Source organism: Phocoena phocoena, chromosome 10 (assembly GCF_963924675.1).
Source record: "Phocoena phocoena chromosome 10, mPhoPho1.1, whole genome shotgun sequence".
Lineage (NCBI taxonomy): Eukaryota > Metazoa > Chordata > Mammalia > Artiodactyla > Phocoenidae > Phocoena > Phocoena phocoena.
This window is the reverse complement of record NC_089228.1, coordinates 81,690,593-81,712,370: the sequence shown is the minus strand read 5'-3', so window position 1 is coordinate 81,712,370 and position 21,778 is coordinate 81,690,593. Positions and strand designations below refer to the sequence as shown.

At 53.5% G+C, this 21,778-nt stretch overlaps 3 protein-coding genes across 4 annotated transcripts; 2 read left to right on the top strand and 1 right to left on the bottom strand.

The window, feature by feature from the left end:
* Positions 1 to 117: 117 nt before the first annotated feature.
* On the top strand, positions 118 to 7,760 carry PPT2 (palmitoyl-protein thioesterase 2). 2 transcript variants are annotated; one of them, XM_065885434.1, is made up of 9 exons: positions 118 to 317; positions 1,239 to 1,429; positions 1,678 to 1,831; positions 2,297 to 2,392; positions 2,484 to 2,591; positions 3,394 to 3,477; positions 3,597 to 3,681; positions 6,747 to 6,801; positions 6,982 to 7,760. In XM_065885434.1, the coding sequence occupies exons 1-9, from the start codon at positions 308 to 310 to the stop codon at positions 7,123 to 7,125; spliced, it is 927 nt and encodes a 308-aa protein (XP_065741506.1). In that variant the 5' UTR covers positions 118 to 307; the 3' UTR covers positions 7,126 to 7,760. The 2 variants fall into 2 exon arrangements, with proteins under 2 accessions (XP_065741506.1, XP_065741507.1); XM_065885435.1 differs by lacking the exon at positions 118 to 317 and adding an exon at positions 1,101 to 1,114.
* Positions 7,761 to 8,704: 944 nt separating this feature from the next.
* EGFL8 (EGF like domain multiple 8) lies at positions 8,705 to 11,512 on the top strand. The gene is made up of 9 exons (XM_065885436.1): positions 8,705 to 8,760; positions 9,280 to 9,408; positions 9,622 to 9,744; positions 9,852 to 9,964; positions 10,065 to 10,160; positions 10,266 to 10,436; positions 10,527 to 10,606; positions 10,684 to 10,837; positions 11,137 to 11,512. Exons 2-9 carry the CDS (start codon positions 9,308 to 9,310, stop codon positions 11,184 to 11,186), a joined length of 888 nt encoding a protein of 295 aa, XP_065741508.1. The 5' UTR covers positions 8,705 to 8,760; positions 9,280 to 9,307; the 3' UTR covers positions 11,187 to 11,512.
* AGPAT1 (1-acylglycerol-3-phosphate O-acyltransferase 1) lies at positions 11,440 to 19,937 on the bottom strand. The gene is made up of 7 exons (XM_065885437.1): positions 19,639 to 19,937; positions 14,473 to 14,669; positions 14,114 to 14,247; positions 13,645 to 13,820; positions 13,394 to 13,489; positions 13,197 to 13,269; positions 11,440 to 12,681 (listed from the first exon to the last, which is right to left on the bottom strand). Exons 2-7 carry the CDS (start codon positions 14,658 to 14,660, stop codon positions 12,497 to 12,499), a joined length of 852 nt encoding a protein of 283 aa, XP_065741509.1. The 5' UTR covers positions 14,661 to 14,669; positions 19,639 to 19,937; the 3' UTR covers positions 11,440 to 12,496.
* Positions 19,938 to 21,778: the final 1,841 nt, after the last annotated feature.

Below are 21,778 nucleotides of genomic sequence, written 5' to 3'. Positions count from 1 at the left end.
GCGGGTCGCCTGGAGTTCAGAAGTCCAGACCGAGTGGGAAGGTCTGAGTAAGGAGCCGCCCACAAGGAGCTCCAAGTTCAGGGCGGGGCTGTGAAGTCGCTCTGGTGGAAAGACTCATCCGAAAGCAAACGAGCCTGAGTCAGCGCTGCCCTAGGGTCCCTCCGCCCCTGGGGGGCGGGGGTGGTGTCACAGATGGGCCCCGGAGTAGAGTAGGACAGAAGAAACTGGGCCAAGCTGCACTTTTACCTCGAGGGGCCTCGAGGGCTCTCCGTGTCTCTGGAAACAAGGGCACTACAAGCACTTCAGGATGAAGAGTTGTAAGACGCAGATCCGGCGCGGGCGGGAGGGAAGGGGTTAGGAGTAGGGTCCGCCTGGGCTACCTTCAGCCCTCATCAGACGGACGACGAAATGCGAAGGACTACCTTCCCCCAGTCTGTTCTCCCAGCGCCTCCCTGGGGAAAGAGAACTAAACTCCGTGTTCCTTTGCGGAGCCGGACGCCTGAATTGGGAAGTAGGGCGAATCAAGGCCGGGAAATGGGACCCTTGGGTCGCTGCTGCCGCAGGGACTGAAGAGGCAGTCTCTCAATTCCCAGGACAGGTTTGCTGCTTCTGCCTCTCCCCGCCGGTCTAAGTGGATCGCTCCACCTATTTCCTCCCCCGCTCTTTCGGCGCAATGGATTGTTCCATTGCCCCTCCAGTCTCGGGCCTGCGTTGCGGGGGACACTGGCACGGTTGGTAGGGAAAGCCCCGGACGTGACGGCTGAGTGCGACCCTGAGCAGCCTCCCCTCTCCCATCCGTCATTCCCCTGCGCGCGTTCTCCTTACACCCTTCCCCTCCCCCACGTGGGTTCCAAGCTGCAGGGAAGTAAACAGCGGGCAGCGCGAGGCTCACGGAGCCAGGCCAGGTGGGACCTTGCACTCTCCAGGGGTCCTGCGCTGCTGCTCAGGGGTCTTTCTTGCAAAACCCCTGTCTCGCCTAGCTGGGATGATGCATTAGGAAGATTCTGGCCTGGGGACAGAGTCCCCGCTGAGTTAGGGGCGGGGCTTGGGTGAGCATCAGTGCGTTTACAATGCGGTTGGGGGGGGTGTTTGTGGGGAGAGGACTAGAGTAAAAGTAGGATATTTTGTGACAAGGACCTGGTGTGGGAACGGGCAGGGGAGGCTTGATTGCCGGCGTCTGTTCGGAAGGCAGGGGGTGTTGTCATCTCTCTCACAGGCCCTCATCGCCCCCTTCTCAGGCGGGAGCATGCTGGAGCTCCCGGGGCTGCGGCTCCCCCCGGCGGGGTTCCTGCTCCTGTTGCCGTTCCTGCTGCTGCTGCTGCCCGCAACCCCCGCGCCCCATCGGGCTTCCTACAAGCCGGTCATCGTGGTGCATGGGCTCTTTGACAGCTCGTACAGCTTCCGCCACCTGCTGGAATACATCAACGAGGTCTGGCAGGGGACCTCCGGTTGTGGGGCGTTGGTGGTGGCGTCTACAGAGGCTGGGGAAGGAGAATGGGGAATTGAATGCTGGGCCTGCCAACTTCCTCGGGGAGCTGGTGCTGGCGTGGGGAAAGTCTGGGGACGAGAGATCGTTAGTTCTAGCAGGGCACAATAGGCATGTGGGCGCTGGCCAGGGGTCGGTGTGGAGGGGCTTCATCGTCCATCCCCGGTTGGGGCATTGCCCCCTTCCCACAGACACACCCTGGGACTGTGGTGACAGTGCTCGATCTCTTCGATGGGAGAGAGAGTTTGCGGCCCCTGTGGGAACAGGTGCAAGGGTTCCGAGAGGCTGTGGCCCCCATCATGGCAAAGGCCCCTCAAGGGGTGCATCTCATCTGCTACTCGCAGGGTAGGCACCGTCTCCCACCCCAGCTCCTAAGCCCTATCTGAGGCTTGATCCTTATCTGAGGGACACTGCCTAGTGTTCCCTTTTTTGAGCCACATTGCTTCAGCCAGAGCCCTGATACTTGAGCCCTCCTTTTCTGACTTCCCTCAGTACCTGGGTCTTATCTCTGTGTGTGTCCTGAGTGGGAGGGAGGCTCCCTGCACTGCTGCCCCTTTCTTTGCCCATTACCCATGGTTCTTGGACATAAAAGGTAGTGGGACAGTAAAAAGCACCCTACAGTTAGTCGGGACACCCAGTGTCGAATTCTGGCTCTGTCACTTACATGACGTGGATGTTTTGACACAGGGTGTGTGCCGTCTCTGGGCTTCAGTTTCCTTTAGGTACACTGTGTGTGTGGGGGGTGCGGACGGGGGCAGTGTTGGCCCGGCTGTCCCTAAGTCCCTGCCCAATGTGGTGTTCTGCCTGCAGGGGGCCTGGTATGCCGGGCACTGCTGTCTGTGATGGATGAACACAATGTGGATTCTTTCATCTCTCTCTCCTCTCCACAGATGGGACAGTATGGAGGTGAGTGGGCACTGTGGGCTCCATGGGGGGGGGACCCTGAGTCTTGAGGGCACAAGTTTGGAACCACCTGGCACTGCTGTTCTCTTGCCAGACACGGACTATTTGAAGTGGCTGTTCCCCACCTCCATGAGGTCCAACCTCTACCGCATCTGCTATAGCCCCTGGGGCCAGGAATTCTCCATCTGTAACTACTGGCATGGTGAGTAGGACATGCCAAACTGGGGCCTCCATGGAAAGGGCATCCTGGAGGATAGGGCCTGCTGCTCCCACCTCTACCATAACCAACAGCAATGATAATGATAACTTAACAGTTATTGAGCACTTACTATGTGAACAGGCACTGTTCAAAATGCTTTATGTGTATCACCCTATTTGCCTTAGAGAGTATAGCCTGCTGCAGGGGTTGGCCGACTGTATCCTTAAAGGGCAAGATAGTAAATATTTTGAGTTTTGCAGGCCGTACAGTCTCTGTCACAACCACTCAGTTCTGCCACAGTCATGTGAAAGCAGCCATATATCTTATGTAAATGAATGAGTGTGTCTGTGTTGGCAATAAAATTTATTTACAGAAACAAGCAGTGAACTGGATTTGGCTAATGAGTCATAGTTTGCAAACGCCTGGTATAGTTTTTAAGACCATGGATGCTGCTGGGTCCAGACTGCTTGGGTTTGAAGCCTGGCCCTGTGGCATGACTTTGGGCAAGTTACTCAACCTTCCTGTGACTCAATTTTCCTCATCTGTATAATGATATAGTACATACCTTATACGGTGGTTATGAGGATTAAAGAAATGAATGAATGTAATGTACTTTGAACAGTATCTGGCTCATAGTAGGTGTTAGAAAAAGGTGTTTGCTATTATGTTTACAATGATCATGGCTACTATTATATTACTATTCACCTTGTCTATTACTTTAGCCTCCAGATTGGTCTTCCAGCCTCTGGTCTTGCCTCTCCTCCCTGCTTCTCTGACAACCTTTCTAACTGCTGTTTGTACCCAGACCCCCACCATGATGACTTGTACCTCAATGCCAGCAGCTTCCTGGCCCTGATCAATGGGGAAAGAGACCATCCCAATGCCACTGGTAAGACCCCAGGCTCCTACCCCGGTCCCATTTTCTGCTTCTCTGACCCCCTGTGTTCCCCTCTCCAACCTGGCCTGACCCCTGTGACTGACTCAGGCTCTCTTCTTCCCACTCTGCAGCTTGGCGGAAGAACTTTCTTCGTGTGGGCCGCCTGGTGCTGATTGGGGGCCCTGATGATGGTGTCATTACCCCCTGGCAGTCCAGGTAATAAGGGACTGTGTGGCCTGAAGATTGGCTAAGGACACTCCAGCCCCCACCAATCTTTATCTCATTTCTAAAACTGGCCTGCTGCTTCCACTGGGTAATACCCCTACCCTCCACTCATCTTGTCACCCAAGACCAAAACCTGGGAGTCATCTCCTAGCCTCTTATACGTAGCCAGTCACTAAGCCCTGCTGACTCTACTAGGTAGAGTCTGCTTGCTCTCCATCCCTACCAACCCCACTTTGTAAAAACTTTTAACTTTGAAATATTTACAGATTCGTAGGAAGCTGCAAAGATAGTTTAGAGAGGTCCTGTGTATCCATCACCAAGTTCCCCTCAATGGTTGCATCCTATGTAACTATAGCACAATATCAAAACCAGGAATATGACATTGGTACGTGTGTATAGTTCCATATGCCATGTAATCACATTTCCTACCACCTCTTTTACTTACCTGGACTACTGTAATAGCCTCCAGCTCATCCCTCTATCCTATTCCTCAGGAAAATCCATGGCTTCACGGCACTATGTGCCTGCCTTTGATCATCATGAGTGATCTGAAATGTCACGTGATCTACTTTAGTCACTCAACAAATACTCTGTGTGCCTAGGCACTGTTCTGGGTCCTGGGGATGCAGTAGTAAATGAAAGAGAAGTCCATGGTGTTATGTAGCTTACATTCTTGTGGGGGAGACAGATAATAAATGTAAATCTATATGCCAAGTGGTGATAAAATAAGGCAGGGGAAGGGATTAGAGGATGGCCACGGCCTATATTAGCTGCTGGCCAGAGAAGTCCTTCTGGAAGAGCTGCCATTTGAGCAGAGACTGAAGGAAGTGAGGGAAAGAGTTGTGCATCAAACTGGGGGAAGAACAACCCAGGGGACAGGAGTAGCACCTGCAAAGGCCCTGGGGCAGGTCTGAGGAATAAAGAGGCCCATGTGGCTAGAGTGCAGGGAGCTATGGAGAGGGTGGGAGAGGAGGTGAAAGAGGTAGCAGGGAGCCAGTTACAGAGAGCCTTTGTGGGGCACAGTAAGCACCCCCCCTTTTTTTCCTGAAATATACACAACATAAAATTTTACCATTTTTAAGTGTATAGTTCGGTGGCATCAAGTCCATTCACATTCCTGTGTAAGCATCACCACTATTTATCTCCAGAACCTTTTTTTCCTTCCCAAATTGCAACCCCATACCCTTTAAAGAATGGTAACTCCCTCATCCCTGCCACTCCCTGGCCCCTGGCAACCATGGCCCTTGCTTTTTGAAAATTCTGAGTGAGACGGAACACGCTGGAAGGTTTTAAGTGAATGAGTGACATGCCTTATAATAGTTAGAGGTGGGATTTATTTTTTATCTCATTTCAAACAATCCTGTGAAGGTAAGAATGGCTCAAGGTTATGTAGCACCTTTTATGTCCCAAAGCATTATTCTAAGTACTTTTCAAATAAAGCTCATTTAATTCTCACAACAACCCTATAGGGTAATTACTACTATCCTCTTTTGACATATAAGGAAACTTAAGTACAAAGAGATTAAATAACCTGCCTACATTCATAGAGTTAGTTAAGTGGTGAAGTCAGGCTGTCTGACTTAACGACAATGTTTTTTTCTTTCTTTCTTTTTTTTTCTGGTATGCGGGCCTCTCACTGCTGTGGCCTCTCCTGTTGCGGAGCACAGGCTCCGGACGTGCAGGCTCAGCGGCCATGGCTCACGGGCCCAGCCGCTCCGCGGCATGTGGGATCTTGCCGGACCGGGGCACGACCCCGTGTCCCCTGCATCGGCAGGCAGACTCCCAACCACTGTGCCACCAGGGAAGCCCAACCACAATGTTTTGCTTCCTCTCTACAAAGGAGGTATTCTTATACAGGGCAAAGAAGATAAGCAACATGATCAACCACACACAGTGGGGAGTGTGTGGCAGAGCTGGAGTTTAAAATCCAGGTCTTTGTGCCCCTACTGCTTTCCTACCGCGTGAAATCCAGCCCTTCAACAAGGCCTCCAGGCCTCCAACCCAGCACCCCCCGCACCCAGCTGTGCCTTACCTCTGTGCTGCTCTTGCTGTTGCATTTGCCTGGGACAGCCTTCCTTAGTCCAGGGTAATCGCTGGGAAGCCTTTGTTGATGCTCTAAAACTAGGTCAGTAGCCTCTCCTCTTTGCTCCCATAGCCCATACTGGCATTTGTTCAGTTATTTATGGCCTGTGTCCACTCAGTGCCCATGCCAGTTAAATATTCTTAACTAAAAAAAATTTAAGAACTTTTAATTTTGAAATAATTTCATACTCAAGAAATTACCAAAGTAGTACAAAGCAATCTTGTATACTCTTCACCTAGATTTCCCAAATGTTAACATCTTACCGAGTTTACCTTAGCATCCTCTCTCTCTCCCTCCCTCTCCCTCTCTCTCTCTCTCTCTCTCCATATATATATATATATATACACATATATATATGTGTACGGAGTATGTGTGTGAACCATTTGAGAGCAGGTTGCATGATATCTCTTCACCCTTGAAAACTTCAGCACGTCAGTGTCTATTTTCTATGTACAGGACATTCTTTTACATACCCGCAATAATGATCAAAATCAGGAAATTAACATTCATTGATACAGTACTCTGTAGACCTTATTCAAATTTTCCCAATTGTCCTTATAGAAAAAAATCCAGTGCAAGATCCAACCCAGGATCCTGTGTTGCATTTAGTTGTCATGTCTCTTTAGTCCCTTTTAATCTGGAATACTTCCTTGGTCTTTGTACACGACGTTGATATTTTTGAAGCGTATGAGCCAGCTGTTTTATAGAATGTCCCTCGTTTGGGTTTGTTGGCTATTTCCTCATGATTAGGTTCAGATTGTGCATTTTTGATGGGAATTCTGCAGAAGTGATGCTGTACCCTCAGTGCATCACCTCATGAGGTACATGATACCCAGTTAAATATTGGTATTTTGAGTGTCCTCCTTGCTGCTTGTGTCCTCAACAGGCCATGAGTTCCCGAAGGACCCTAGCCCACCTTGATTTTCTCCAGCTCTCCTGATAACCTCCCCCTTACCCCCGAATCTTTTTGTAGCTTCTTTGGTTTCTATGATGCAAATGAGACGGTCTTGGAGATGGAGGAGCAACTGGTGAGTTCGTTGGAATTACCTTCCCTTTCTGCGCGCACTGTCCCAGCTGTCCGTGGCTCTCTCTGCCACTGAAACAGGAGTTGAAAGGTTCACCCTGTGGGGAGGGGGTCTGGGACACCAGCAGGAACTTACTTTGTCCTCCCTATGTCTTTCTTCCATGCCCCTTTGCCCACCTTGAAGGTTTATCTGCGGGATTCTTTTGGGTTGAAGACTCTCCTGGCTCGGGGGGCCATAGTGAGGTGTCCAATGGCTGGGATCTCCCACACGGCCTGGCACTCCAACCGTACCCTTTATGAGACCTGCATTGAACCTTGGCTCTCCTGAGGGATCCCTCAGGAACTCCCCAGTCCAGAGACCAAGTGGTAGCCTTGGATGTCAGGGGCCCTGGTGTGCCCGTGACCACCTCATCGCTCTCCCACCAACCAGGGCTCCCAGGGCCCCTTCCTCCGCTCTTCTGTGAAAGGCAAATCCTGGTTTCCGCCATCTCGTGTCCTCTCGTTTGGGGCTCCCCCATCCTCTTAAGGCCAAGCTTGGGAAGTGAGAAGCCAGGTTTACTCGTGGCTGCTCCTCGACTCTGGCTGGAGGTGCAGAATCCAGCTCCTGCCCACCACAGGGGTCTCCTTCCAGGCCACTCAGGACATTTTTAGCTTGTTTTCCCCATGTTCCCTGTTCGTCTGAACTCCCCTGTTGTGAGCCCTCCCAACCCCCAGGAAGGACCACCCATGAGAGTGGGGTTCTGAGGCTCCCCTATGGGGACATTTCCGTTCTTGAAGTGTCAGTGTTGGGGAATATCTGTGGCCCGTGAGGCCCATCTCAGGTTTGGGGATCCCCCAGTCCCTATGTTCAGTATTGGGGTGCCCTTGGGGAGCCCAGTTTCTTTGAGGCTCCAGCCCCTCTTTTAGCTACCCTTGAATGGGTGTTACCCCTATATTTATGGAAATAAAGTTCCATTTACTCAGTTTGGCTTGACTCATTTCCAGGTGAGGGAGACCTGGCTCCCCAAGGAGGGTGGGGATGGACAGCCTGAGGCCCGGGTGCCCGGATGCCTGGTCTGGGGTGGGACCCCCTTGGTGCTTCCGCTCTCTCAATGCCCATTCTGTGTGGGTTCCTGATTCTCTGCGGGTTCTTTCCTGCTGAGGACAATTCTCTTCCTGTCCCAGCCTGTGATTGGGGGGCTGAGCCCAGGGCTCTAGTGGTTTGGGCCCCAGCCTCATGGGTGGAATGCGCCAGCCAGCCCCCAGGCTAGACGAGGGGGCTAAGGGTCAGGGTAGGCATTTGTTGTGCCCCTTTTTGACCTTTGTAGGCCAGAGCTGGGCGAGGGGCTGGACAATGAGCCTCCTCTTCCTGAAAGAAGGAATCTTGGTGGAGACAATAAGGCCCTGTCTGCTCTGGCATGGGGGGCGGTGGCTGACTCAACTTTGCATACCCCCCACCAGGTCCTAACAAATGTCATCAAGAAATGGGGGCAGTTTTCCCTTTACTGCCCTGGGCAGTCCCCACCGCACCCTTCTTTCTTTTCACATCTGCTCTTGCCTTTTCTCCCATGACTTGACCCCACTTTGTTGTCTGCCAGCTCTGACTTTTCCTGCCCCTCAGTTCTTCCCTAGTCTGTGTTGGGTTGAAGGATGGAGGGCAAGGGCCAGGGGTGCTGCTGGTGTTTAAAGCTAGTAGTCTCTGCTGATTTGGGGGAGTTCCAAAAATAAGGGGCCTCATAGGGTTGAGAAGAGACTTCTGAGGGGCCCTTTGCTTGGCTGGTGGGGTGAAGGGAGTAAGGATCTGGACCCCACTGAACTGACCAAGCTCCAGCTGTGGAGGAGGCTTGTGGGAGGGGGCAGGAATGGGAGGGCTCTGTCTGGCCCGCCCCTCCTCTCCTTTGCAGCCCGCGCAGCCCGCCCACCAGTCTGAGCTGCTGCTTCTGAGGCTGGTGGCCTGAAGTCTCCAGGAGAGGGGGAAAGACAGGTGGGGAGAGAACGTCAATGGGGAAAGACTGGGGGTCACTCAGAGTCTTAAAGTTGAGTGTGAGTTGGGTGTGTTGTCTGAGTGAGGGGAGTGGGTCCAGGGTGTATGTGGTGGTGTGGGTGCGTGAGGGTAGCAGGAATGTGTTTAAGGTGGGGTTTCCAGGTGTGTGGGTGTGTACAAGGTGTAAAGGGGTGTAATGGTGCATATCTGATATTTTGAAGGTAGGAGGATTAGGATGGAAGAGGGCACGTCAGAGACAGGAGGGTCACGAGGGGAGGTGGAGGGAGTGTGTCGGGCTGTGAGCTTGTATGGTGCTGCATGGACCATGACGTGCTAAAGGAAGGGGGGTGTTAGTTAAATGTACCTGCGGGTGTAGACAATCCTGGTGGCTAGTGCAAGCGTGCAAATGAATGTCCTGCCCCACTTAAAGGGCACCAGCAGACTGCTCTTGGAAGGGTTGGAACTGGAGAAGTTAACAGGAGAGGGGAAGGGCCTCCATTAACCTCTTCTTGCCTGCAGCTGGCAGAGTCTGAAGTCAAGGAGAAACATGGGGTCCAGGGCTGAGCTGTGCACTGTCTTAGGCGGACTCTCATTCCTCCTGCTACTGATGACAGGCGAGGGGGCCAAGGGTGGATCCCTCAAAGAGAGGTGATAACAGAGGGGGCAGGGCCAGGGGTGAGGTCTTCATGAAACCTGACGGGGCTGGGGTTTCACAGGTGGCAAAACAAAGTTCAGAATGGGGGGGAGGCTGTCATTTTTAGGGAGGGTGGGGCCTCAGTGGAGCCTGAAGGGAAGTGGGGCTCCTGGCTCCCCAGGGCCTGGCCCACTCAATGCCTCTCACTTTCCCCCGCATGGGTGCAGTCAGGGGGTCTGCTCCAAGCAGACGCTGGTGGTCCCACTCCGTTACAACGAGTCCTACAGCCAACCCGTATATAAGCCCTACTTGACTCTGTGCTCTGGAAGGCGTGTCTGCAGCACCTACAGGTGAGGGGGGGGGAGCCTGGGCTCTGGGGTCTCTCAAGAGGAACGAACCCCCAGAACCGGGACCAGGACCCATATGCCAATGTCCAGAGCCCCGCGCTGTGTTCCAGGACCACGTACCATGTGGCTTGGCGGGAGGTAAGGAGGGAGGTACAGCAGACCCACGCCGTGTGCTGCCAGGGCTGGAAAAAGCGGCATCCCGGGGCGCTCACCTGTGATGAAGGTGAGGCTGGGTCTTCCCAGGCCTCGGGGGAGGTGCGCCCGGCCGGGCTGGAGAGCCAGGCCTTCCGCTGGGTTCTGAACCCCGCTTCCCGCGCCCGCAGCCATCTGCGCCAAGCCCTGCCAGAACGGAGGCGTCTGCATCCGGCCAGACCAGTGCGAGTGCGCCCCGGGCTGGGGTGGGAAGCACTGTCACGTGGGTGAGTTGCCTCGCCCTCCCTCGGGGTGGCGCCAGAACCTCCCTACCCGCTGTGGTGCCCCCTCCGCCCCGCCCCCCTCAGCCCCCTCCTCTTTCCGGTAACTAGACGTGGATGAATGCAGGGCTGGCGTCACTCTCTGCTCGCACGGATGCCTCAATACAGCAGGCAGCTTCACCTGTGGCTGCCCCCAGGGCCTGGTGCTGGGCCCGGACGGGCGCACTTGCGGAGAAGGGGCCCCAGAGCCCCCAACCAGTGCCAGCATCCTCAGCGTGGCCGGTGAGTGGATGGGTGCGTGGGGCACGCGGAGGGCCGGACCAGAGGCGGGGCCAGGGCAGTGGTCACGCTCGGCTCGCTCCTTTGTCCCAGTTCGGGAGGCTGGACACGATGAGCGTGCCCTGAGGCGGGAGATTCGGGAGCTTCGAGGGCGCCTGGAGCGGCTGGAGCAGGTGAGTGGAGATGCCTGGGGCCAAGTCTGGGTGGCAGACCCCACCCCCAACACTCTGAGGTGTCTCTTCCTTTGTAGTGGGCCAGTCAGGCTGGAGCCTGGGTCCGAGCAGTGCTGCCCATGCCCCCAGAAGAGCTGCAGCCCGAACAGGTGGCAGAGCTGTGGGGCCGAGGCGACAGGATTGAGTCTCTCAGTGACCAGGTTCTGCTGCTGGAGGAGAGGCTAGGTGCCTGTGAGTCCCCATGCCCCTCTCTGTGGGGACCCGCATCTCCCAACAGCTGCCCCCAGCTCTTCCAGACACCTTTTCCCAACTCAGTTTTCTCTTGTCCAAAATCTCTTCTCCTCCACTCACTCACCCCCTACCTTCCCCAGATTCCCACACTTTACCACCCCTTCTCCTGGTCTGTCTCCAACTTGGTGGTTCCACTTATTGGTGAGCGAGACTGTCAATCCTTCAGTGTCCAGGGCCCACTCCAGGCGTCCAAGAAGTCCACAGTCAATGTGTCTGCCTGTCTCCTTGTCATTAACCAGGCTCCTGCGAGGACAACAGCCTGGGCCCAGGCCTCAATCGGCGGAGCTAAGGAGCCCCTGCAGAGCCCCTGCCCCACTAATTTATACAGAAACTGGACCCACTAATCCTCTGGGATTGGCCGGCTGGGGAGCTGCAGATAAGGCTATCTGCCACTAAGGAGCAATGAACAATGGAAACTTTGGAAAGCTGAAGAAAGGAGGAAGGCGGGTTGTCTTGGCCTGCCCCTGAGTCTTCCGGCTGGGGCAGAGGCCTGGAGGAGAACTGCTTTTTTAACTCCTTAACAAATGCAGCCAGAAAGTGCCCAGATCTCTCTCAATCTTTATTCTCGGTTTCTTGCTGTTATCCAGATAATTAATAAAAATCAACCACGCAAAACTGGGTCCCACCCTCTCCTTTTGCTCCCAGCCCACCTCCGTGGTTGTGAGCACAGGTCTGGGGTGGGAGGCAGGGAGTGGCTAATGCCACAGGGAGGAAATGAAAACTGGCTCAGAGAGGGGAAGCCTCAAAAGAAAGAGAAATAAATTAAAAGCCCTCCCATCCCCTCCAGCCAGGGTTCAGTTCCTTTCCCCAGCTCCCCAGGGTGAAGTGACTGCAGCACCTGATGTCTGCCTCTTCCCCTTGTGTCTGGTTAGAATGGTACAGCAGGGCTGTAGGGGGCTTGGTGGGGCCAGGACCACTGAACAACTATACCCAGAGGATGAGGGGAAGCAGAAATGTGGCATCCAAGAGTGTGCTCAACCCTGGGCACTTGGACAAGGGCAGGGATGAGACCTCTGAGTGACAGAGTCCAGCCCCCACTGACAGGAGGCTCCACGGGAAGGAGGGAGAAGGTGCTGAGGAATGTTTCCAGGATGAGCCTGGGAGAAGTATTCCAGGCATCAGCTTCCAGCCACAGCGTGAGGAGTCGTCCTCACAGATGGATGAGTCCACTGAATCCGTGGACATGGGAGTGAGAAATTGTTCCACAGAATGGATGAATCCACTGGCCAACGTGGGGTGGAGAGGTAGAGAAGACCACAAAGGAAGAGGGTCCACTGGGGACAGAATGGAGTGTTCCTACCCTTGTGTAGGCTGAACCACTGAAGATGAGGGGGAGGCGACTGTCCCACAGACAGGATGGCACGGAAGGTGGGGTTCAGAGTGGAGGCCGCACCTAGGCAAGAGTCTGTTGGGGGGCGGTGCTGGGAAGGGGGCAGGGAGCGGTTCTGTAACCACATTCACTTCAGAAGTTGAAGATTCCAAAGAAGAGAACAGGTGGGGAGAGGGGAAATGAGGAACAGGGCTTGGCCCAGCTTCGGGCCCACAGGGCTGGTAGGTGTGGAGACGGCGGTGGGGGGTGGGGGTAGATGGGAAGGGAGCTCAGAGCTGGGCCTCGCCCACCCCTCCAGGCTTCTTCAGATAGTCACCACCACCCCTGCCATCAGTGGAGATTTCCCGGAAAACGGTGAGCATGGAGTGTCGGACTGTGTCGGCCAGAGCTGGGACGTCATCTGGTGTCAGCCCTTCTGTGGGCACTGGGGGCAGCACCCGTACCTGACATCGCCCTGGGAGGGGGGTGAGCACCATCATGGCCTGTGTACCGGGACTCTGCCCACAGGTGGCGCCTGGCTTCCGAGCTCTCCTGATACTTAGTCCCCTGCTCAACCTTTCAGTTCTCTGCCGTGGACAACTCCCCCTCGGCTTACCAGCTGCCACCTGTTCTCTGAGGCCCTCCCTCGCAAAGCCTTCCCCAGCCCCAGTCCAGGCACCTCAGCACCCTGCCGGCCCCACTGTCTGGGTTCAGTGTTCACCGCCGAATGCCATAACTGTGCACACAGGCTTTATCTTTCCGGTTAGACAGTAATGGCCTCGCCTGGAGGGTCCAAGTGTTACCCATCTAGCAGGGTATGGGAGGTGCTTAATAAATACTTATTGGCTGATGTGGGGTCACATTAGATAATCCTGTGGACATCTCAGTGCTGACGCTGACTGAAGCTCCTGCCCCACGGGGATGTCCCTCTAGCCTCTCCCATGGCCCTTCTGGCCACCCCCGAACCCCAGATCTGCACAGAGCCCTCACCTGAAGTGAAGCGGCGCTCCTTCTTGCAGTAGAAGTCTTGATAGGAGGACATGACTATGGGAACAATGGGAACCTGAGGGAGAGGAAAAGCAATCAGCCCACGGCTCCCTTCTGAGGTCCCCAGGACCAGCCTCTGCCAAGAGAGGAAGGGATGGTGGGGGCTTGAGGGGCAGTAGTAGACAGGAAGGAGTAATCACCTGGGCCTGCACTGCGAGGTGGAAGGCGCCACGTTTGAAGGGCAGCATGGAGCCATTGTGGTTTCTCGTGCCCTCAGGAAAAACCCAGACCCGTACCTGGGAAAGAAAGAGAGTCAAGGAAGACACACATGTGGAGGGATCAGAAAATGGCTGTGATGCTGTAATGGGACTTGTGAGGCCTGGTGGCCCTGCACATCAGTTTATTTACAACTATTCTACTCCATAACCCCCATTTCCCCAGGGTGACTCACATCCTGTGTGAGCAGGGTCTGGGCGACCTCAGACATGACACTGATGGCATCCCCAGTGCGCTTCCGGTCAATGAAGATGACTCCCGCCAGCCAGCAGGCCAGCCCGGCAGAGCCGGCCCACAGTAGCTCGCGCTTGGCAATGGGCACACAGCGGCCTGGCAGTACCTCCATCATCCCTAGGGCAGAGGTGGGGGTGGGGTGAGGATACCTCACCCAGGTCATCACCCAGGGACTAGAACTAAAGGAAGAGGCAGACCTGGGGGTGAGGGGTGGGGGAAGCCCCAGAAAGTAAGAAAAGGTGACTAAAGGTGTATTATCTTGCTTATGAGGGCAGCTCTACCCCAGGCAGAGGCCTGCAGGGGGAGCAAGGGGGCAACGCCCCAGATGAGGGAGGGTTGAGGACCTCTAGGGGGAGGGGATCCCAGGGAGGGCTGCAGGAGGATGGGCGTGGCTAGGGGAGGCTGCTCACCAAGCAGGTCGAGGGAGCTCTGGTGGTTGGAGACAACAACGTAGGGCTGTGAAGGAGGGAAGTGGTGAGCCCCTCGTACCTCCACTCGGATCCCGTACAGGTATTTGATGTGGAGCAGCATCAGACGCAAGATCCTGTGGAGGTTCCACAAGGCAAGGGGTTCCCGCGGGACCTGCTGACGTCCACCTGCAGGCCCCAGCCCCCCTCCCCGGCCCGTCTTCCTGGGCATCTTTGCAGTCTTCTCCACTTCCTTGTCCCTGGGCTCGCTCAGTGTCTCCTACACACTCAGTGCCCTCCCCAGCCCCTGCTTGCTTCTGACCCTAAGGTTCCCTCATCACCCAAAACCCCTTGCCCCTCACTTCATGTTCTCGACGTTGCGTCCACGCACGGCACACACAGGGATGGCGAGCACAGCCAGGAAGAGGATCCAGCCATTGTAGAAGGCCATCTTGAAGAAGTACTTGGCACTGGGGCTGCAGAACCACAGAGTGGGCAGCAGCAGGGAGAGCAGCAGCAGTAGAGGCCACACCCCTGGCCACAGCTCCATTCTGGTCACCTGCAGGGGACGGGGCGAAGGACAGAACCAGTGGGCCTGGTTCCTGGATTGGGGACGGGGCGGGCAAGGTGCAGAAGGCAGGGTCTGGGGGGGCTCTGGGGGCCAGGGCTCCCGTTAAAACCTGTCCAGAAAGCCTCTCTAGGATGGGGGTGGTGGGGATGGGAGCTCAGGACTGCTCTCCCACCCCTGTCCCTGAAGGATCCAGATACATTCAGACATGAGACACAAGATATGGACATCCACAACTCACAGACACAAGACAACAACAGGACATTAATAAGAGCTAACGCTTGTAGCTGGTAAGGATCTTATAACGGTCTATCCCTCTGCTGTCCAATATGGTAGCCACCAGCCACATATGGCAACTGAGCACGTGAAATGTGGCCTAGTCTGCATTGAGGGGTGCTTAGAGATATAAAATACACAGCAGATTTCAAAGACTTTGAAGGAAAAACAGAATGTAAACTATCCCATTAATAATCTTTTATATTGATCACATTGTGAAATTATAACCTTTTGGACATACTGGGTTCAATACACTAAAATTAATCTCACCCTGCTACTTTTACCTTTTTCATGTAGCTACCAGAAAATTAAAAATTACATGTGTGGCTTGCATTATAGTTCTGTTGGACAGGGCTGGTCTATATACTATGTTAAGTCCTTAAATATGAAACACCCAATTTACGTTTTAAAGGAGACAGACCCAGAGAGGTTAAAAAACTTACCTGAGGTGATACGACTCCTAAGAGGCACTTCCTAGCTTGAAGCTAAGCGGCTTGTGCTCCTAACCACTTGGTTACGCTGCTGCCTGTATATGTACACACAAATGCACACATAGCACGCAGCAGATACGGTGCTGCCTGTATATATACACACAAATGCACACATAGCACGCCGCAGATACGGTGCTGCCTGTATATATACACACAAATGCACACATAGCACGCAGCAGATACAGTGCTGCCTGTATATGTACACACAAATGCACACATAGCACGCCGCAGATACGGTGCTGCCTGTATATGTACACACAAATGCACACATAGCACGCAGCAGATACGGTGCTGCCTGTATATATACACACAAATGCACACATAGCACGCCGCAGATACAGTGCTGCCTGTATATGTACACACAAATGCACACATAGCACGCAGCAGATACGGTGCTGCCTGTATATGTACACACAAATGCACACATAGCACGCAGCAGATACGGTGCTGCCTGTATATGTACACACAAATGCACACATAGCACGCCGCAGATACGGTGCTGCCTGTATATGTACACACAAATGCACACATGGCACGCAGCAGATACGGTGCTGCCTGTATATGTACACACAAATGCACACATAGCACGCCGCAGATACGGTGCTGCCTGTATATGTACACACAAATGCACACATAGCACGCCACAGATACGGTGCTGCCTGTATATGTACACACAAATGCACACATAGCACGCAGCAGATACGGTGCTGCCTGTATATGTACACACAAATGCACACATAGCACGCCGCAGATACGGTGCTGCCTGTATATGTACACACAAATGCACACATAGCACGCAGCAGATACGGTGCTGCCTGTATATGTCCACACAAATGCACACATAGCACGCAGCAGATACGCTGCTGCCTGTATATGTACACACAAATGCACACATAGCACGCAGCAGATACGGTGCTGCCTGTATATGTACACACAAATGCACACATAGCACGCCGCAGATACGGTGCTGCCTGTATATGTACACACAAATGCACACATAGCACGCCGCAGATACGGTGCTGCCTGTATATGTACACACAAATGCACACATAGCACGCCGCAGATACGGTGCTGCCTGTATATGTACACACAAATGCACACATAGCACGCAGCAGATACGGTGCTGCCTGTATATGTACACACAAATGCACACATAGCACGCAGCAGATACGGTGCTGCCTGTATATGTACACACAAATGCACACATAGCACGCAGCAGATACGGTGGAAATGACAAAACACAGACATTCTCCAGGGGCTGACTGGCAAGAATAAGGGCTCTTGTCACTAACGCAAACTCGGACACGCACAGCCATGCAAAGACTGACCTGTTCACACACATACGCAAACTTACAATCACACCCATGACCGATAAAGGACGGTAAATTCATACCCAGTAAAACCCCTCTCCACCCAGGCAGGCTCCCTGTTCCCAGATAAACCCATGGACGTACCTATATCTACTAATCCTGCTTCCACAAACAGGCAAACAGATCCCACCACCCACTTCCCTCCCTCCCAGCAACACTGCAGGCAATGTGGTCAGACATGCAGTGTGTAAGGCTTCACCAAGCAAAAAAAGGAGGGCAGAGAGTAAAAGGGTCATTACACCACCTGCCCTGGGAGAGGAAAGAGTTCAGGAGGAAGAGGCTCTTCCTCCTTCCTCCACTCTGCCCCACGGTTTGGGGCAGGGTCACAGTTCACACAAATGGTGTTCAGGCAAATATCTGTCACTTGTATCAAGGCCAAAGGCACGCGCTTCCAATGACAGAAGGGCTGTGCTCCAGGGTAAGTCCATTGCCAAGGGTGAAGGTAACAGGTGATAGAGGAAATGGGACTCTGCCAGCTCTAGGACAATAGGCTTTCTGAGTTGCTTCATCCTACTGCCCCCGCAAGCGGGAACAAGCACTTCTCCCCTGGACTATTTGCAACAGGCTCCTAACTCTTCCCCTTCAATCCCTCTTCCACATGGCAACCACAGATGTTTCTGTGGCACAAATTTGAGTATCTCTCTTGCCCAAAGGCCCTTCTTGACAAGGTGACTTCTGCCTACACCTCTGGCCACATCCCTACAAAAGCCTTTTCGCTCTAGTCAAACTGACTGACTTCAGTTCCTCAGACACACCATTATCTTTCGCCCTTCTGTGCCGTGAACACGCTGTTCCCTTTGGCTGGAATGTTCTTCTGCCTCTTCACTTGCCTTATACAGTTCAGTGTCACTTTTTGGAGGTCTTCCTGAACCCCCTCCAGGCCTGTGTTTTCATTACACTTTTACCTTGATCACTGATTCTCCAAGTGCAGAAAAATAAATCCTTGGACCTCACTCCAGATTACTGAATCAGAAATTTAGGCCGTTGGGCCCATGCCTCTGTACACTATTTTAAACAAGCCATCCAGGTGAGTCTGATGTGCACGTAAGTCTGAGAACCACTCATCTTGACACTAGACAGGGTGTAACCACTTGAGGTTATCTTTGTTTCCCTCCCTAACGTGTAAGCAGCTTGAGGACAGAGATTTTCTTATTCCCAATGCCCAGGACAGAAGGAAGCAGAGAAGATGCTCAATAAACATTTGCTGAACAGATTATAAAGCTGTGTACATACCCACGTAGCCATAATTAACGAGACAACAGTTCTGAACACCAATCAGATAGCTACCCTCTTGAGGACTATTAACTACGAAAAGAAAAGCCACCAAGAAAGTAATGAACACACCAGGCCTAACAGTAACCTACTCTGGATAAAAATACACAATACAGGGTCACGGTGAAGGCAGAGTGACAGCAATCTAGACAAGATGGCACACACAACCTTGCACACAAGAGAAACATACAGAAAGGGGATTAACATGCCACAGGGGAAAGACGCCGCTGTCATCAAATACATGCCAACAGTGCAAAGAGCGGGGGACAGATAATGTACATGGCAGAGCTGACGCTGTGGTATGCATTGAGCTCCATGGACACGGACTGTTCACAGGCACCGGATGTAACGTGTATGAAGAGACACAGGCCAGCGGGGTCAGCAAGGTAAGGCGTATGGGGATGGTTCTTTAGGGACATGGAGGCCCAGTTACCTTTTCCTCTAATATGTGACATTAAGTGACTCTCTCCAGAGCAGGGATGTCCGAGGATTTATAAGCACAATGGAGTGCCAAGTGAGTTAATGAGCATACAGCTCACAAAATATATTGGCAATAAAATTATGAAATAAATAGTGTATGGAACCAGAAGCACACAAGCTGTGGACGTGTCACATCAGCACATTATGCGAAGGGGCACACATGTGTGCGGTGTGAATTGGGACTGGGAAAACACATGCAATAAACAGGCCAATCCGATCATAACATGAGTGTGCGCTAGTAGCTAAGCCATGAGATCCCACACACAAAGACGACTGCATATGGTGGGACTATGCACATAACCTGTGAGCCCAAACAAAATAAGGTATGATCTCTACATGCTAAAGTAAACATAAGATGTGCAAGAAACATGAAACCACATAACAGATGCAACAGACGAGAACACACACATGTGAACACGTCAAGACTGGACATGAGACACGGACATAAGATATGAGAACAGGCAATTCTGATGGAAGATAACACATCATTTCTCCACAACCCATGGAGAGCACAGGACAAACTAGCCACACACAAGCCATAGAACACATCAAAGGCACACCCACTCAATGTAGAAAACATGGTCCCCCACAAGGCATCTGTATGTCAGTAAGGGTCGAACACAGCATGGAAGGCCACTGAGAAACAAGAGGTCCTGTGCCTTGAGAGAAACAGGTGTCTCGGGGCATCCCTAGGAAGCAAATTCTGCTGGGGAAAGGAGGGCACCAAACTGCCTTCTGCCTGCCACTACCCCGCAAGGGTCACGTGGGGCCAAAGGGCAAGAAAAGGAACTGGGGAAGGTGTTGGGGCTTTCCTCTCCAAGATTCCCTGTCCACACCCCCATCTCAAGTTCACAAGGTCTCCACCTCTTCTCCCTCGTGTCTCTTCCATCCTTCCTCCCTCTCAGGCCCCCTCTCCTTTCCCCAGCAACCCTCTCCCAAGTCGGCCTGTATCCTTTTCCCACCAAGCCTCTCCCCAGCCCACCCTCCCAGACCCAATCTTTCCCCATCCCCTCCTCCACATCCCTTTTAGCCTCCTCCTCCCTCCTCCTCCCATCCCTTTCCTGCCCCCACCTCAGTGGGGTGGGGGGCCTGGGGGGCTGGCCCCCTCCCCAGCCAGGCTGCGGCAGCGGTGGTGGCGGGTGGCTGTGTCTCTGCCTCAGTCGGGGTGTCGGTGCCAAGGGGGCGACAGGATTTGGGGGTGTCCTAGCCCCGGCCGATGGAGGGGAGGTGAGAGTGGGAGGCTGGGCCCATAGCGGTAGGAATGGTGGGGGTTTGTCCCCCCAGCTCCCTCCCTCCCTCCCTCCCTTCCTGCTGTCTCTCTGAGGGCTGGGGCTGCTGCTGCCGCTATCCCCCGCCACCCCTCCCCACGCCCGCTGGTTTCCGGGGCTGGCCAGGAAGTAGGGGGCGGTGATGGGCGCCCTGTTTTGCCAATCGCCTCCCGGGGACCCAGGCATCTCCTCCCCACATGTTTCAGTCTCCTCTTGCTAGCTCCACCCTACGAGAGCTCAGCTGGGCTCCGTCTCGGTCTCTCTGGCCTTTTCTGGCTCCAGCTGCACCTTCTTTTCTCCAACTTCCTTTCAGCACACATGGCTTGCGTGTCCCTTGGTGCTGTATTCCTTCCTTGGCTCGTTCCTTCTCATTCTCCATCAGCTCTCCTCTTATTGTCAACTTGTTTCTTTTTTTCTCCTTAACTCCCACATCTGCTGCTTATTCCCTCCAACTCCAACCCTTTTCCATCTCCCTCTTCCTGTACCCCCATTCAAGTCCAAATATTTATCAAGCACCTACTGTATGCCAAGCTCTGAGTTCTTCACCTCTCTTCTTTTTCTCTCCAGGACTCCATCTCACTCCACCTCACCCTCCAGCTCTCTTGTCTGGTTTCTGCCCTTTGTCCCTGCCACTATCTCCCAGCAGTCCAGCTCCCTCCTCCACTGACCTCCTCCCACCCCCACCCCTTCCTGGTCTTTGGAGAGAAGGGACACTCTCAGGCCCTCTCCCTGCCCGTTTCCTTCTGTGATGTACTTTAACCTCAGTACCTTTTCTTTTCTAGTTCCTTCCTTCTTATCAGTCTCCTTACTCACCCAAGCTGAGACTACCCCTCTCCTCAACGTAGAAAAAATGTACTCTTCTTCCAGTGGAAACTGGGCATTAGGGTTGCTTTCTTGAAAAAATAAGTGAGGAAGAATGCTGATTCCTCTGGTATAAGCATGCCTCCTTAATTTTGTAGTATGTACCTAGCTCTCTCTCCAGCCCCTGCTGCCCTCTGCCCCATACTCCCACCATCCCCTTATCAGGATCATTCCATCACTCCTCCCTTCTTGGTCTCCACTTCTGCCTCTCAATAGGGTTTTTCCCTAAACCTCTACACGCTTCCCGAACACTAACCTCCCCTGCCGTAGGCAGCTCCTAACTTCTCACCGTTCCTCACTGAGTCACGTGGGACCTTTTATCAGGATGTTGTTGAAGAACCCTCAGCTTGTGTCTGGCCTCCACCCCCACTAGATACCTTTGCCCTGAAAGAGTTTACACGCCCTGAGGAACAAGATGTAAAGAACACTGGTAATGGGAGGACTGTTACCTAGTTCTGCTCCTTGAGCCACAGTGAGGGCCAGTGACTGTAGAAAAGGCCCAAACTCGTACGAAAGGCCCAAACTCTGAAGCAGCTTGCCCAAGTCCCAGGGGTCCAGCCCAGGAGGAAGACCCCAGTTCTGCGGGGCACAGTACAAGAAGGAAGGGGCGGGCCTAACCCCTTTCCGCCGCGGGTCGCCTAAAAGGGGGTGGATCTTGCCTCTTCACCCACTCACAAAGGGGTGGAGCTAGACCTTTTCGGCTCTTTAAGGTTTAAAACGGTGTCTAGGGCAACTCTGTTCTACTCTGTGTCACATTAAAAAGGGGATGGGCCTTTACTTCATTTCTGCTCTGTAAATCACCTAAAGAGGGGCGGGCTGAGTCGTCCAGCCGAGGGAGATGGGTTAACACCAGCGCCGCAGATCGATGCTCGCACCATCCAAACGTCGGGCTAACCCCAGTTCTGCTCCCTTCTTCACTAAGAGGGAGGGGCGGACCCAAGTTCTGCTCTTTACGTCACCGAAGGAAGCCGGAGCCATTTTGAACCCTGCGACCCTAGCATTTGTCCTCTTTTCCGAGCTCTTCGCCGTCTTTTCCGACCTCGGCCAATCAGGGGCGAAAAAAACGGCCCAATCAGTCGATA

Excerpts from the sequence above, each read along its gene's own strand:
- PPT2 (XM_065885434.1), top strand. Across the intron at positions 2,393-2,483 it reads ACAGATGGGACAGTATGGAG|ACACGGACTATTTGAAGTGG; the intron begins GTGAGTGGGCAC and ends TTCTCTTGCCAG. Across the intron at positions 3,682-6,746 it reads ATTACCCCCTGGCAGTCCAG|CTTCTTTGGTTTCTATGATG; the intron begins GTAATAAGGGAC and ends ATCTTTTTGTAG.
- EGFL8 (XM_065885436.1), top strand. The coding sequence starts at position 9,308 with ATGGGGTCCAGGGCTGAGCTGTGCACTGTCTTAGGCGGACTCTCATTC. Across the intron at positions 9,745-9,851 it reads CGTGTCTGCAGCACCTACAG|GACCACGTACCATGTGGCTT; the intron begins GTGAGGGGGGGG and ends GCTGTGTTCCAG. Across the intron at positions 10,161-10,265 it reads TGGGAAGCACTGTCACGTGG|ACGTGGATGAATGCAGGGCT; the intron begins GTGAGTTGCCTC and ends TCCGGTAACTAG.
- AGPAT1 (XM_065885437.1), bottom strand. The coding sequence starts at position 14,660 with ATGGAGCTGTGGCCAGGGGTGTGGCCTCTACTGCTGCTGCTCTCCCTG. Across the intron at positions 13,821-14,113 it reads GAGCTCCCTCGACCTGCTTG|GGATGATGGAGGTACTGCCA; the intron begins GTGAGCAGCCTC and ends CCTCTGCCCTAG. Across the intron at positions 13,270-13,393 it reads ACCTCGCAGTGCAGGCCCAG|GTTCCCATTGTTCCCATAGT; the intron begins GTGATTACTCCT and ends CCTCTCCCTCAG.